Below are 17,662 nucleotides of genomic sequence, written 5' to 3'. Positions count from 1 at the left end.
AATTGATCTTTGCATCTCAGTAACTTTTATTGAGGATTTTCAAATATTTATACAGCTCCACATTTTTCCCAGTGTTATGGAAGAATCCTTCTTCTTCTTCTTCTTGGCTTTTTGTCCTCACTGGGACAGTTCTTATGAGTACTTCCACAGTTATTAATTGAGAGCTTTCTTTGCCAAAGTTGCCATTTTTGCATTCGTATATCGTGTGGCAGATACGATCATACTCTATGTCCAGGGAAGTCAAGGAAATTTCCATTACGAAAAGATCCGGGAATCGAAACCAGACACCTTCAGTATGGCTTTGCTTTGTAGCCACGGACTCTAACCACTCGGCTAAGAAGGCCCCAATCATTAATCATAGAAATATTTAATTTAATAATTAATCACTTAATCAATCGTGTTTTCGATTGATTCCTCAATGTCAGAAGATGACTGCCTAGAACCAATTCATGAATGAATGGAAGAGAAACTTCTTGAAGATTGTCAGTTAGATTTTTTTTAAGGAATATCTGAAGATCTTTCTGAGAACCTTGTAGGATTTACTAGACAAACTTCGCTAGAATTTTACGCTGGGAAAACTAGTAGAACTTCTTGACGAATTGAAAGAATTCTAGAATTAAATTGGTAGGAATCAAAACCAAAGGAGATTATTTGGAGTAATTTCTGTAGAAATTTCTTGAAAGAACTTGTCGACTCTAGAAATTTTTGGAAACATAACTTGTTGATTATCTAGAGAACCTCTTAAGACATCTCTGGAAAAAAATCCTGGTGGAACAATATGAGGACTTTCCTAGTGAGTTTTCTGATGAACTACGACTATGGAATGAAAGTACTTGAGGATTTCTTGATTTGATCAGGTCGAATTCCTGAAGAATTTACTCAAAAATATTATTTTTTGAAGAAATTTCTGGTGACTCGTTTGAAAGAATTCGCTCATTCTCGTACTTGCACTGAATGCAACAAAATAACATTGTAACATAACTTTAAATTTAAAACATTTCCCATTTTATTCACTTACAGGTACTGGGCCGTAACGGACATCGACTATGCCCACCAGCGAACAGCCCGACGGATAGGCTACATGATCATCGTCATCTGGACTCTGTCGGTGCTGGTATCGATAGCTCCCCTACTTGGATGGAAGGACCCCGAGTGGGAAGCCCGCGTCTACAAGGACCTGCAGTGCATCGTTTCGCAGGACGTGGGTTACCAGATATTTGCCACCGCTTCCAGCTTCTACGTCCCCCTGCTGGTAATATTGTTCCTCTACTGGCGAATATTTCTCGCGGCCAGGAAACGGATTCGGCGAAGGCAGCAGGTAATTTGCCCCCTCGATCCCATCCACCGCTGTCAAAGTCCCGTTTTTTCGTCTTTTTGCAGAAACCAAAAACTTTAACATAAAATACGCAAAATTTCGTTCATTTTCTTCGTAATTCTCGTTGTCGATTTTTGTCTCTGTTTTTCCGAATTGGATCGGTGAATAAAACGTTGTTTTTCATTTAGTAAATATCACCTTTTGAAAGTCACAACCCATCCCGTGTGTGCGTGTGAGTTTGTCATCATATTAGCGTATTCACAGTATTAAGACCACTCTCCACCCCAAGCTAACACAACCCCCCCGCCTCACACTCACGTCATAATCCGCAACACGTTCGCCCTTGCCATACAAGTTAAACTTTCGACACAGCTTCACCTTTTTCACTCTCTCGTTTCGTCCCTTCCTTTTTTTGCTTGGCTTGACTCACCGAATAAAGACTCCATAATTTTACACTTCAAATTCATATCCCTTCATCATAAAGTCTCATTTTTTTTCTCCCTTTGGCACCGAATCGAACAAATTCATTGTCACCGCTGTTGATCGTAAAGTTTTACACCTTTTTCTTGGTATGTTGTAAACGAGAGAAAAAGCAAAATGCTGCTTTCAATCCCAACCTGCAAAAACTTTCCAATCCCTTCTGGTGTTGAGGGCAGAAGGGAATCTTACAAATGATTGAAAAGTTATTCGACCCATTTCGATAGAAACATTGCGAAACTTATTTGATCAAAACTTTCATCAATGTTCAGTTGCCTTTATGGGCACAATATTACACTCAGGCAAATGAACTATCGATAAACATAGGAACCCCTTATGAAAATTCGCCACAAGAAATCGGATTGAAATTCATAAATTTGCCTTATGAAACCAAAATTTGAAAACATAAAACGCCTTTGCGGCAACCTGGAATCGCACCAAGAACCTTGCGATCGATAGGCCTAAGCGTACACCACGCGCCTATCGACGCCTTGATATGGAGTGATGCTAAAACGATACATAAAGCGTTTGTATTGCAATATTCGTTCCATCTTTCATAAGCCAAAATGTATGAAATTCGATAGTCCAGTTCGCTGCGTGTAGCTCATCTAAGGAAACATACATCGGGCTACTATATATAGGCCTCTGCACTGTTTTGATTTTGCATGGGATTTTGACGTTTACAAATTTAATGAAGGAGTGAAAGGGAGGGCTACATTTTTGTGCAGAGCCCCATACACATAATTATGTGTAAACGCGAAAATGTTTGTACTGTAATCCGGAGTGACGTTGATCGTAATGAACTCATAGTAAAAAAGTTCGAATGAACATTAATCAGTGGCGCGGGAAGTAGGTAGGATAGGTAGGAGGTGACCTATTTCGCATAAAGACATTTCGCATTAGGACGTTTCGCATAAAGCAGTTTCATATGAGAACAGGTAACATTTCAAAGAAGACATATTAATCTGATTATGCCAAATGTGCATTATGCCAAACGTCCGTAAGCGAAACGTCCGTATGGGAAATGTCTTTATGCGAAATGTCCCTCCCCCGGACAGGTACAAAAACGCACAAAAAAAACCTGAGTAGGACAGTCAAAGTTTTGTCTTACCCATGCATTGATTTTTCAAAGCATGCTTAGAAGAATTTGCTCCAGGAATTTCATGAGAACTCCAAAACTACTACCTCCAGTGATTTCCTCAGGTTTTATTATGATTTTTTTTATCCAAAACTATCCTATAGTTTCTACCATTTTTTCACTAATCCTTCAATCTAATTCTCCAGTAATTACTATAGAACATCTTCCAAAGATTTCCACAGAATTTCTCCCTAGTAAATCTACTAAGGTTTATTCAAGAGTTTTAGAAAAAAAATATCTAAAGGTTTTTTTTTAAAGAAACGCTGCAAGAATTTCTCCGCTTATTCATGGGGATTCCTTCAAAAATGCATCTACGTTTCCTCCCAGGGACCTAGGAATTCTTTGAGGGGTTGGAAAATTTCTCAAATAATTTGGAGAGAAATTTATGTGACTTCCGAAATAATGTTTGTAGAAATTCCATTTCTGTGGTTCTCTTGGAAAATCCAGGCTGAATTCTTGAGGTCTAAGCAAAATTCTTGGACAAATTCCCTAGGAATATTCGTGCAGAAATTCCTTGGGAAATAATAAGGAATGTATCGAAAAGTAGTCGCAAACATTCAAAACGGTATATCTCAAAGCATAGTTCATCTTTTTAAAAGCTTTTTTCACGCAAATCTTCATCATGTCATCAAATATTGAAGCAACTAAAAACATATTGAATAATATGCAGTCTTAATATACATACTACAAGGTTTGTAAAGCATAGAAAATAAAATCTTGCACAAAATTACATTTTTGAGTGTCTTCTGAAGATTCGATGATTTGTATTGAACAAAATGTATATCAAACAAAATAGGATGAAAAGCTTATTCTATAGGAAAATATGTTTACTTCACACAGCACGTAAAACGGATTTCAAAAAAAATGAATTATTTCTCTAAGAAAGCTCAATTATTGGAATAAGGTCGGTTTTGGAAAGCCACTTTTGTATAATCAACTTTTGAAGCTCTGTCATATAACGCGGTAATTATACAGAGTTCCATTTTTTGCTTACGTTACTTCATAAATATGCAAAGAAACTTTCCCAATCAAAAAACATTTTTTTATTCGTTACAATTGTTCGATATTACCATTAACGTGTAGAAAAAAAAATCAAAAAACGAGCTCCTTAAAAATCGACTTTTTTCGAATTTTGTATTTGCTCTCAAATGCTTGTTAATGTATTTTTCAAAATATTGTTTAAACTATGTCATGAGAGTTGTGTCACAGAATATATTAGCATAAACAAAAACCATTTTTTCTTAAAATTTAACACACTTATTAACAAATCATTTTTTTCAGAGGCGTGCAAGATTTTCATCGACATCTGTTAGTAATTTGCAAAATTATCATACAAAATGCCACTTTATTGAAACAATATCACCGCATCATGATTTTTAAATACATTGAAAAGCATTTCTGATCAAAAAATTGTTTGTAGGTTCAACCCAATATTTTTGAGCCTGTGTTGAATGTTTGCGACTACTTTTCGATACACTCCTTAGCCTAATGTACTCCTTTAAAAATTTCTGAACATACCTGAAAAAAATTCTGATGAAATTTTGAGCGAAGATTATGGAAAAAACACAAACAGTAATACTTGTAATGTCACTAGGACTCATATAAAAAAGTCTTAGATTTTAGAGATATATCTGGTATAGGTACCAGATGTAAAAAATATCATGGTTTAAACTCTTATTTCCTGGCTCCTATAAGGTTTCATTTTGTTTTCTGATTTACTATTTGGTCTTTTACGGCCTTTTTGGGTTCCTTCCATGAATCTTTTTTTAGGTAACAAGTCTTTAATATCCTATTTTTTTTATTACCCAGTCGCCTTGTAAAGACGGAAAGCTTAGTTTTGTGGTAACAATTGACGCCCTTTGGGTTTGCGTCCCTTAAATATAGTAACTTTCTATTTCTCGTCTAGGAATCCATAGGGTTAACATTTTCTTAGCTTCACTTTGCACAATATTTTTGTCAATGTTTGTCCTACCCATGGTTTTAAACGTGGACGCGCCTCTGACATTAATCAATTGAAAATTTATAAAAAAATAAATGGTGTTTCTTTTAATATAGCTTAATAAGCGCTCGAAAGTTGTTTTTTTTTTGTAGAAATAAAGTTTTGTAAATGCGTATATCGTTCATCTTTTTGAAACCATGATTATTCTGATTATGAATGGTTCAACCGAAAATGTATGTCTCACATATGATCTGCTATGATATAAGTAAGGAAAATTGTATTTATACAATATACATGAGCTATGAGTGTCAGAATTGTTTAAAAAATAAAAAAAATTGCAACATTTGCATTTTTAAATGAAATTTGCTGGAAACATCCAAACACTGATCAATGTTACCCCGGATTACGATACTTCATATATAAACCATAATCTCTGTTATACACAGCAAAAAAGTATTTGAATCATTCCATACCAAGTGTCCACAGCATGTGTAATCGACCATCAGCGATTTCAAACAAATTTTGGTGAAATGTTGATTAGTTTGAAACATCCAGAAAGCCAAAGTTTTGTGCCAATTAGACAACCTCTCAGCCCATGGGACCACTTCAGTGATTGCAAATTTGAAAAATACCCATGATTTTGCCTATTAGCTATAGAAAAAATGACCTTCAGTACTTTCAAAGGCTAAGGAATCCAGAAAACAATGTGTACGGTGTTGCCAAGTACACTTATTTTCAGTTTAAAAACTTAAAATTAAGTTTTCGTCGAATATGTATTTTTGTTTTCATTAAAAAAACTGATTTCATCGTGTTTATCAGACATTTAACAGTCGAAAAAACTTAACTTCCCGAGGTGTTTTGAGCCTATTAAGTTATGTTCGAATTTTAGGGCTGATTTAGAACTAACAAATAATATACAATGAAAAGTTCACTATAGTGTTACCAGATTACCTATTTTGAGTCCAATTGTTAAAAATAATATGCAACTAAGAAAGCATATTTTTTTCAAAATCTATTGTAATTTCGAAGTGTATTTCAATATATCAAGTGAAGTATTAAGTTCCAGTGTTGCCAAATATGCGAAATATGTCTTGAAAATCAATAAATTTTATCATATATGAATAAAGGTATAACAAAGCGTAATAAAAATGACATTTTTGCGTGTCTCAAGCATCAAATTATTTGTCTCGGGTAGATTTGGGGTTGCTGAATGCGATGCCATTTTAAGAAATGTTCCAGAACGTCACAATTTTTAGCTACAGGTCGCCAAAATTGTATAATTCAGCAACCCTCAATTGAGTGGATAGCGGTATTTTTGTGCTTGAGATAAAAATGTGTTCCGCAGTGTAATTCATTTATTGACCATGCCTGTTCATTTTAAACAGCAATCGAATCTGGCAACACTGCCATCTCATGCTAAGTAAAAGTAGATCTTTACTGGAACGACTGAAATGAACAAACATATTTCAAAATGAAACACAAAATGACACTCAAACGTAGATAAAACAGTGACCGCTCTCAGGGAGAAAACAGCTCTCATAGCTCATTGTATCGACTATGAACATAGATTTGATCTCACCAATCCAACAATAATAGACGAAACACACAAGAAAAGAATATTACCATTCTTTAAAATGATCTGGATACACAATGAAGAGACAAATGTAAACAAACGAACAGATACAGAAGGAATCAACACAAATTATACCGAAATTATAAATAAAATACATACACAGTAACAACACAAAAATGGACATAGGCAAACTAACAGAACAGTAAACAGCACAGAGTGCACTTAGAACGAACAGTGATAGACCAAAATTAGTGAAATTTATTCAATGACACGTTAGTAATATAAACCGTTTTAAAGTACAGTCATCTCTCCCTTACTCGATATTGAAGGGACCATCGAGTTAGGGAGGTATCGAGTTACAGAACACAAAAACAGTGCAACTGCGTTCCAAGGGACCATCGAGTTAGCCATGAAAACCAACTTTTACTATGGTTCTCTAACTCGATATCGAGATACGGGATATCGAGTAAGGGAGAGTTAACTGTACTAACGTGTATACTAGGGTGCGGCTTATTTTTCAAGAGTTCTTAAAACCAAAAATTCGTGTGCTCTACTTGAATACAAATCATATTAAAAGAGAAACCTCAAAATTTGAGCCAAAAATATTCACATTTAGGGGTGGCGTAATTTGTTCCAAATTTTTCCTCATTTTATTAAAAATTTCAACTTTGTTTGACCATAACTTCATGATTACTCAACCGATTCCGAATCTTTTTACATGTTTTTGAAGCTATTTCAGTTATTTTCAAACCTTTCATAAAACACATTCCACTAAAAAAATGACCTAACCAAGTTATTCAGCATAAACTGCACAAAAACATGATTTTTAACGAAAAATGCCCGTTTTTTTTTAATTTATGCCAGTTAAATATTATCTCTAAAGCTGAAACTGGTTTTTCTCATTTATTAAACTTTTGGGAAGGACATTGCAACAATTTTTAAATAATTTTGACACAAAAATATGTCTGCATATGTTGAAGAATATATGCACTATTCAACTCGTAGTAAAAGCAAGATGCTTTATAAATTTAAGTTTTATAGAAAAAAATGCAATTTCCGGCGAAAAAACTTCAATAATCAAAAGAAATTTGATTTTTGCATTAAAAAATCATGTTTTTGGTAAAAAAAAACCTAGTCAAAACCATTTTTTAGACAAATGTGTTGTATTAACAGTTTGAAAACAACTAAATTTGCTGCAAAACATGTAAAAAGATTCGGAATCAATTGAGTTTTCAAGAAGTTATGGTCCAACTAAGTTGAAATTTTTAGTGAAATGAGAAAAAATTGTATAAAAGTATTTTAAACTAAGACTAGTTTTGATTTTAGACAAATTTGATGATCTACAAAGTTTTCATAAATTCAATTCTGAAGATAATGATGCTAAAATTTTTGAAATGGGTTGGAAAATAACTAAGGTATGTTTACTTCACTGAAGGTCATTTTTATAACTAGAAAATTCACCTTCAAGACGCCTGCGCCACCTCTAAATGTTAATATTTTTGGCACAGATTTTGAGGTTTCTCTTTTAATGTGATTTGAATTCAGTAGAGCATACGAATTTTTGGTTTTGAGAACTTTTGAAAATAAGCCGCGCCCTAGTGTATACTTTTAAACCTTTTCTTAACAAAACAGTGATACGAATACGACAGATTGACGGACATATGTTAAGACAGACATCATTGACAAAAAACAGATCACTAGTAAGTAAAGCACAAGACAAGAAGTCTATAAACCAACTATGATATAACAAATTTTCTGTTTTCCCATTGAACAAGGCAAGATACAGTTGCCGAAACGTCGGACAGTAGAAAAGCACTGTTTTATTTAAGGATTAAAGACTGAAATCCAGAAATTTCCTTCAATTTTTCAATTTCTTTTGCCCAGAATACCATGAATTTGCATTAGGAAATAAATTCTTCGTCAAAATCCAAGATTGCATGCGGTTTTATATGGAAAATTAGAGTCCTATCAACTTGAAACCGAATTGATCAACATTGGCTCACAACACCTTGAGGAGTTGAGTGTTTTAGACTGTAAATGTCTAATAAAACGATGAAATCAAAATTTTTGAAGTGACAATTTTTTAAATCAAAAAATTTTAATTCGACGAAAAATCATGATTGAAGAATCATGCAAATCATGGGATTCCGTCAAATATGACGAATTCCATTTAGAATGAGTTGAAATAAATAAAAATCGTGCTTGATAGTCTTCTGTTTGGATTGAATTTTGCACATATTTTTGGTATGATACAATATGTGTTTTCCATAGAAAAAATGATCATTTTGACTCAATTATAACTTTTGAAAATGGCCTATAAATTTTTTAAAAATTCTGGCTCGAAAACTGTTGATTTTAGAGAAAAATGTTCTATGAAGAAGTTGTAGTGAACCGTTTGGACTAGAAACAATCTACACTGAAAAAATATTTTATTTTTTTCCATGAAAAATTCAAAAACAAAAAAAAAATATTTTAAATTACACAAATATCCCATTTTAAAATTTTCTCCATACAATTTTGATAATAAACAAGTATTTGGGACAAAGTTTAATGATAATGACGATTTAATAACGATTTTCATTTTTTTTTTGTCAGAGTAAATACTTTTTTATGATACAATAAGAATCTTAAAATTATTCTGAACCATTATGATTTTATGAATAATTTCTCTAGAAGTAGCCATTTTCGAATAATATCGAGTTGAATCCAAAAATATTATTTAAATATTGATATAGGCCATTATCATTAGTTATTCGCGATTCTCCATCAAGAAAAATAAGTAAGTGGAAAGAAATATGGTCTTAACTTTTGAAAACGTATTATTATTGATGGAGAAACGCGAATGACTAATGAAAATGGCCAATTTCAATATTTAAATAATATTTTTGCATTAAACTCGATATAATTCGAAAATGGCTGCTTCTATAGACATTTTTCATATGATCATTATGATTTAGAATTATTTTAAAATTCTTACAGTATCATCAGAACGTATTCATTTTGACAAAATACCAAAATTTTCAAAATCGTCCAAAAGTTGGTGTAAGAAAAACTTTTTCATTAAAAATTTCTCCATCATGGAACTTTGTCCCAGATATCTGTTTACTATCAAAATTGTATGGAGAAAATTTAAAAAATATCAAAAATGGGGTTTTTGTGTAATTTAAAATAAATGTTTTATTTTTGAATTTTTCATGAAAAAAATTTTTTTTTCAGTGTATATTTTTTACATGTAGACCTAACGATTCACTACAATTTCTTTATAGAACTTTTTTTTCTAAATTTAAAAGTTTCGGAGTTAGATTTTTTCAAATCAGTTGCATGCAAAAATTTATTCAAATTATTATTCTCTCAAATTCAAATGTTATTTTCGAGTCAAAATGATCGATTTTTCTATGGAAAACACTTATAAAACATGTGCAAAATTTACTGCAAATCGAAGATGGTCGAGTACTGTTACTGACCGACTTGACATGGAATTCATCATATGCTATCAATGGAGGTGGTACTATGGGCCGAAGGATGGTCCGATAGGCATGACAACATTTTTGAACATTGGACCAAAGTTTGTTTGAAATCGGTGATGGTTTTTTTTGTGGTAGTTACTTGGTTTGGAAAGACCCACTTGCTTGTTCGCCAAAAGTTTTTTTTTTGTCACAAACAAGATTACAAAGATTTTTGCGAGACGTTTTGAAGCGATTTGAGAGCGTCCACCAAAACCTGTCCAGTGAAGCTGATAAAATACAGCAAACGACATTTTTGACCGTGACATTGGATAAGATGTGTCGAACCCGCCGTTCATTTTTCGGGATATTCGCAGTCGAACTAAACGGCACTTTAGTTGAGTATTTGATAATTTGTATAAAAATAAATTCATAAATCATTTTTTATCCTAGAAAATATCATAAAATAATGAATCTACGAAGAATTTGATTGGTTTAAGGTTTGATTTGGAGGTTTTGCCATTGCTTGTGAGGACGTATTCCATTCAGAAGAATGGGCAAGTTCTGTGACTGACCGATTTGACATGGAATGCATCTGTGATGTGAGGTATTGCAAGCAAATCTTAAAAGTGCTTAGGGAATTAAACTGATTTGAAGCTAATTTTTGAGTTTATAAAGTTTAAACCCCATTGTTACGACGGGAATTTATTTCGTCGCATTTGTTTTCGGACGCTGCAGTAGAAATCAGTTCTCCAGTGTTGTTCACGACGGACACACGAAACTTAAATCAATTTTAAAACCTTAAAATATTTTACAAAATCACTTACACGTTTTTGTTTCGTCCAGACGCCAAAAAAGGACGGATGCAAAACAACAAACTATTTACAAACACAACTATATTTGACGTTTCGTCTTAACATACAACAGACAACTTGCATACAAGTTTGAATCACACAACTTGTAGGCAGGGAATCTACAGTGCCATTCGATATTAGCGGAGCACCTTCTCATAGTATATGTGTTTTAAGAAACATGTGATGACTACCATACGTCAGTGTGATGATACAGTCAAACCTCTATGAGTCGATATGTCAAGGGAACATAGACTCATGGAAATATCGAATCATGGAACTGAAATGCTTTGAAAAGTTGTTTCGAGGGACCATCGTAGTAACCATGAATGTGGTTTTTAGTATGACATTTAGTAAGTAAAACATCGACTCATGGAGGTTTCAATGTATAATGATCATAAAGGATTTTTTGAGTGACAAAAACAAACATGCAGAAAAGTCTTCATAAATTGTTGTTTCTTATGTTTTGACTTAGAAAAAATATCAAGAAAAGTCACAAAACTATTAGTTTAAATCATGCCATATCAATGGAAAAGTTTCCATAAGCACTTTTATTCGTCAAGTTTAGGTTATATAATCATTTGGAATACATTTGTGCCATAAAACAGCAACACTGAATAGCTTTTGAACAAAAATACTCAAACAGTATCACAAATCGCTTCGCAACGTCCTTCAAAATAATTGAAAAGTCTAAAATCTTACTTTGAACACCTCTTTTTGGATAAATTTGTATAATGTTAGTAACAACTAAAATTTAAACTTTTTTTGCTTCATATTACAAAGATTTTAGGTTATATATGTATTGTGATGGTAATCCCTGGGATGAGAGAAAAAAAAATAAAGAACTTCCATTAGAGTTCGAGTAGAAATCCACAGTAAAACTCCTGTTAAAATCCCAATGTAAGAACTATTGAATTATAGCTTGATTTATCGACTGTTAATAGTTTTCTTCGCTTTGGTTTGGCATGCAGTCTCAACAAATCAAAGGAAAACAGTGATATTGAATTATAATATACAGCAATTATATGTGGGATCCTAGTGAGCGTCGACGATTTACTTAAAGATTTATTGAATGGAACCTTGAACTTTTTGGAGAATTTTCCGATCTAGTTCCTGGAAAAAAATTAAGACGGACACTGAAAAATTCTAGGATCACAGACAAACAGACGTAACACCTAGAACAATTACCAATTTAAAACATAGTCACGTGAACATGGCGATGGCGGTAGTGAAAAACGTCAATCTCGAACAAAAGTGATGCGAGCGCCACGAGTGGCCCGTCGGTCAACTACCATTTATAAGAATTGGGCGCTATTCTGCTGTGCGATGAAAATAATTAAAGTGTTACGTCTGTTTGTCTATGCTAGGATCGTTATATCGGAAAATCACTATTTTTCGTGCTCGCGAAAGGATTAAAAACATGGTCATGGAATCAACTTAACATCCCATTCGGAATATAATGACAAACTCGTACACGTTCAAATTTTATTGCCAGCTTGTTCATAAACTAAGCGGACATTTTGTACGCTGAAACCTTGTTTTATGAATTAAGTCGAGGAATCGTTCATTGAATCAATGTAGCAAAGAGCAATGACATTTAGTTCATCCGAGATAATGTACCCAAAGGGTCTTCATTATTCCAAATAATCTCTTAGATGGTTCAAAATAGTTCCGAAGGGTTTCCAGTCAGAATCGATTGAGATTCCTTAGGATCGCAGGTTTACGAAAGGTTCTTAAAAGTTCTCAGGAAGTTTTCAAAAGTGTCCAAAAACAACAGAGGTTTTTTTAGTGCTCCCTAGGGCTCCCAATGGGTTTACAGTTGATTCAAGGGTCTCCATGGAAATCCTATAAGTTTCCAATGGTTTTTCAAAGTTTACCAAAGTGCTATAGAGGAGATCTCAAGGGTTTCCAAGGTATTCTGATGGTTTCAACCGGTTCGCTAAGATTCCTCAACTTAAAAAGTTTGTTGTTTATCCATTGAGCAGCATCAGAATCATATAACAATTTAATTATTTTGTCTCATATCAAAACATTTCTCAATTAAACATTAACTATTCTTTTTCGTAACATTTCATGAAACTACGAGCTCCAAATACGCTTTATAACACTGTCTCTCATATGTCATACTGCATGTTTCTGTTTTACTGTAATATCTTCCATAGTCAAATTTAAACGTTACGTCATCCATGTATCTATTTGTGTAGCATTGTTTGTCATTGTATTTTGTAGGATTGATTTTATGCGAAATCATTCCTCTAGCTTTTACAAAACCATTGAAATTACAGATGACAAACGTTCTAGCATCCATGTTTCCTCCTCGTTCAAACAACAAAACATATCAACGCACCATATTTGCCGCTCAAACTGCTCATATATCTTGTCTTTCTCCTTCTTCTCTCTCTCTAGAGTGTTGTAATACAGAACTGTAATTTTTCTTTTCTTCTAATTTTCTTCATCATTTTCGTACGACAAAACAGGGTAAAACAATTGTGCAATTGATACCAAAACCTTTAGTAAGTATATTTTAGTTGTTAGTTTAATTTCATGCTTTTTTCCTTTCGTAATTAAACCTTCGATTCCTGCCCCTCTCCTCTTCCATTTTTATCATGTAATTTTTGTTGTTTATCGGGTCCTGGATATTTTTGGTTTTGATTACAATAGATGTTTTTTTTCTGATCCGTTTACCTTGTTTCCATGATTGGGATCCAAATTCACCGAATTCATAGGTGTCATTTTCGTTCCACATTGTTTGTTGGTTTCTTTATTTGGTATCATTGTATTATTTTTGTATCAGGTAGGATTAGTAAATTACTTAGTATACTACAACTATTCTGTGCTTTATATCACTGATCTTGGGCAATGGGTTTCTGCTATTGAAACTAATGATATATCATAAGCATAATCCTTCCATGAGCAAGTCCCAGACAATATCCAATTCTAACAAGCGGTAGACAATATATACGCACAAGCAGAAAGAAAATTCACTCAATTGCTACGGGACAGGATGGGCCTGGTTGGCCTAGTTCAAAATTTTAAACAATCACATCTTAGACTAATCAACAAGCACTAGAGCAACCCAATTTTGTTGTAGCCTAACACTTGCTCGTGTAGTCACAGCCAGTAGTAATCCGACTCATCCCAATGTAGAATGGATAGGAGGATACCATCACCTCCACCAGTACCAGACCCAAAGGATACGTTCCACCAGGTCGACCAACTTGCACTCGTTGGCCTCAAATCCATGCTTCGTTAGTGTGGTCAAAGCTTAGAAATTAGACTGTTGCATTGGATTCGCAACGTGCACCCTTCAAGCTGCACGAGAATATCCAATCTATGCCTTTATCTGGAGGATGGTGTTCTAACCCTAACCACATCGGCACCAGCACAAAAGCTCATGGGACCTAATGAGAATCATACTGTGTGAGTCCGTTTACCCCCCTCAACGAACATTTTGTGCCGCTTCATGCAGTTAAGGCCCCGATGCGATGTGGGGACCGTAGGTCGCTTACCCTAGACTAAGTGTTCCATAGGACAATAGGTCAAATTAGCGGTTGTGCATTTGCATCTATTGCATATGAATGTTTACTGATTTATCAGGATTGTGTCTGTGCTTTCATCGATTCAATGGTTGCAATGTGTTTTCCTTCGATTTTTTTTTTCTACTTCGTGTGGCACATTTTAATGTTAGGGAATTAGTTTGATTTCCAATGCAACATTGCTAAGTTTCCCGCTAAGAACAATGCTATAACGGTATTAGAAACAATTTGTGGCAAACTGTTTATGCGACGAGAAATGACATTTTAGTATGAACTCGAAAAGTGTTAACCCGTAGGCTACGGGGCTGACAACCAAAATTCAAATTGCTCGTATTTGAGCATAACTCCATATTTTTCAGTGAAATTTTGAGGATTGCTTCATTAATAGTTGTAGTTTCATGAGTGAGGGGAAAGTATAGATTCAGAATATTGTGGACAAAGTTATTCCAGAACATCTCTGGGTCAGGTAGGGTAAAAATCACATAAACTTCCTTTTAGAACTCATTTATCATTTGGAAACGAAATGTTTTCGTACAAAAAGTGAATAGACCCGTTATTTGTAATAAGTTACGATGCAGCAGGATATTAAGAAAAAATAAAATTAACCTAGAACAATGCTAAGGCCTCCAAAACATTCTGAAGTTTTGACCATAATCTACACAGGTTCATAAATTATTTTAAGCGAGTGATGTCCTCGTTTAGTGGTTTACAGCACTCATTTAGCCTTAACAGACGTGTTCACAAATTTTGACAAGATATTGGATATTGGAAGTCATCCAAATCAACCTGGAGTTCAGGTCATTTTGATCTATCAAATCTACTACAGTTTATACTCACCCAATTCCCGTGAAACTTTCTCGTTCCTATCCATAAAGCTTCATATGACTCGGAAAGTGTACTGCTATGAATATTGATAATCTGAAGGCCTTCAGAACATACTGAAGTTATGGGCATCAATTTTTATATGCAGCTTGACTTATTATTCAAACAAAATGTTTTCAATATATCCATACTTGATCGCAAATCTCCGTTAGAGTTAAAAAAATTGTTTCAGACGTGTTTACAAATTTTGACAAGATATTGGATATTGGAAGTCATCCAAATCAACCTGGAGTTCAAGTCCCTTTGTTCTATCAAATCTACTACAGTTTATACTCACTCAATTCCCGTGAAACTTTCTGGTTCCTATCCATAAAGCATCATATGACCCGGAAAGTGTACTGCTATGAATATTGATAATCTGAAGGTCTTCAGAACATACTGAAGTTATGGGCATCAATTTTTTATATGCAGCTTGACTTATTATTCAAACAAAATGTTTTCAATATATCCATACTTGATCGCAAATCTCCGTTAGAGTTAAAAAAATTGTTTCAGACGTGTTTACAAATTTTGACAAGATATTGGATATTGGAAGTCATCCAAATCAACCTGGAATTCAAGTCCTTTTGTTCTATCAAATCTACTACAGTTTATACTCACTCAATTCCCGTGAAACTTTCTGGTTCCTATCCATAAAGCATCATATGACCCGGAAAGTGTACTGCTATGAATATTGATAGTCTGAAGGTCTTCAGAACATACTGAAGTTATGGGCATCAATTTCTATATGCAGCTTGACTTATTATTCAAACAAAATGTTTTCAATATATCCATACTTGATCGCAAATCTCCGTTAGAACTAAAAAAATTGTTTCAGACGTGTTTACAAATTTTGACAAGATATTGGATATTGGAAATCATCCAAATCAACCTGGAGTTCAAGTCCTTTTGTTCTATCAAACCTACTACAGTTTATACTCACCGAATTCCCGTGAAACTTTCTCGTTCCTATCCATAAAGCTTTATATGACTTGGAAAGTGTACTGCTATGAATATTGAACATCTTATGGTAACTGAGCGATCATCTTTTCCGAAACGTCTCGTAAAAAATACGTCGACAGAAAAAATACAAATTCTTTCTTGAATATACGCTACAACAAATTGACACAGTCGTCTTGTTTCAACCACATAATTTACAGTTAATGATGTATACGAACGATACATAAAGCGTCCGTATTGCAATAATCGTTCCACCTTTCGTAAGGCAAAATGTATGATTTTCGATGGTCTACTTCACAGCGTGTAGTTCATCATCATCATCATTATCATCACCATCATCATCTACATAATTGATTTGATTCCTGTAAACGCATCTTAACATTCGTAAAAACTTCCAGCTAACTACATGCTCAGTGATTTCCAAAAACTCATGCATTTGCATTTTTGCAATTTAATACACTTTGCAAAAGACATTGTTGAAATTAGTGGAGGTGCTCAGTACCCTTGAATGTCCATATGTCATTTCAAAAGCTTTGCAGATGTCTCTAGAGCACTGTTTCTCAACCTTGTTAACGGCGAAAAAACGGCTCGCTGTGAGGGGTTCATTTCAACGTGCCTTCTACTTGGTCGGCGGTCCGCGGACCCCCTGTTGACAAGTGGAACTGTTATAATAAATATTGTTAACAAGTGAAAAACCATACCAGAAACTTTTTTTTAACTTTAACGGAGATTTGAGATCAAATATGGATATATTATAAACATTTTGTTCGAATAATAAGTTAAGCTGTATATAGAAATCAATGTCCACAACTTCAGTATGTTCTGAAGACGTTAAAATGTTCAATATTCATAGCAGTACACTATCCGAGTCATATAAAGCTTTATGGATAGGAACGAGAAGGTTTCACGGGAATTCGGTGAGTATAAACTGTAGTAGATTTGATAGATCAAAAGGACTTGAACTCCAGGTTGATTTGGATGACTTCCAATATCCAATATCTTGTCAAAATTTGTGAACACGTCTGAAACATTTTTTTTTTTAACTCTAACGGAGATTTGCGATCAAGTATGGATGTATTGAAAACATATTGTTTGAATAATAAGTCAAGCTGCATATAAAAATTGATGCCCATAACTTCAGTATGTTCTGAAGGCCTTCAGATTATCAATATTCATAGCAGTACACTTTCCGAGTCATATGTAGCTTTATGGATAGGAACGAGAAAGTTTCACGGGAATTGGGTGAGTATAAACTGTAGTAGATTTGATAGATCAAAAGTACTTGAACTCCAGGTTAATTTGGATGACTTCCAATATCCAATATCTTGTTAAAATTTGTGAACACGTCTGTTAAGGCTAAATGAGTGCTGTAAACCACTAAACGAGGACATCACTCGCTTAAAATAATTTATGAACTTGTGTAGATTATGGTCAAAACTTCAGAATGTTTTGGAGGCCTTAGCATTGTTCTAGGTTAATTTTATTTTTTCTTAATATCCTGCTGCATCGTAACTTATTACAAATAACGGGTCTATTCACTTTTTGTATGAAAACATTTCGTTTCCAAAT

General features: G+C 33.9%; 1 protein-coding gene across 1 annotated transcript in view; it reads left to right on the top strand.

The window, feature by feature from the left end:
• The window catches only part of LOC23687692 (5-hydroxytryptamine receptor), a 206,583-nt gene that overhangs the window by 127,627 nt on the left and 61,294 nt on the right, over nt 1-17,662 (top strand). Inside the window, exons 4-5 of the mRNA XM_021848923.1 lie at nt 1,021-1,318; nt 13,214-13,249. Coding sequence (XP_021704615.1) covers nt 1,021-1,318; nt 13,214-13,249 — 334 coding nt within the window. The remainder of the gene's footprint in view (nt 1-1,020; nt 1,319-13,213; nt 13,250-17,662) is intronic.

The sequence above is a fragment of the Aedes aegypti genome, chromosome 3 (genome assembly GCF_002204515.2).
Source record: "Aedes aegypti strain LVP_AGWG chromosome 3, AaegL5.0 Primary Assembly, whole genome shotgun sequence".
Lineage (NCBI taxonomy): Eukaryota > Metazoa > Arthropoda > Insecta > Diptera > Culicidae > Aedes > Aedes aegypti.
This window is presented reverse-complemented; position numbering and strand designations above follow the sequence as displayed.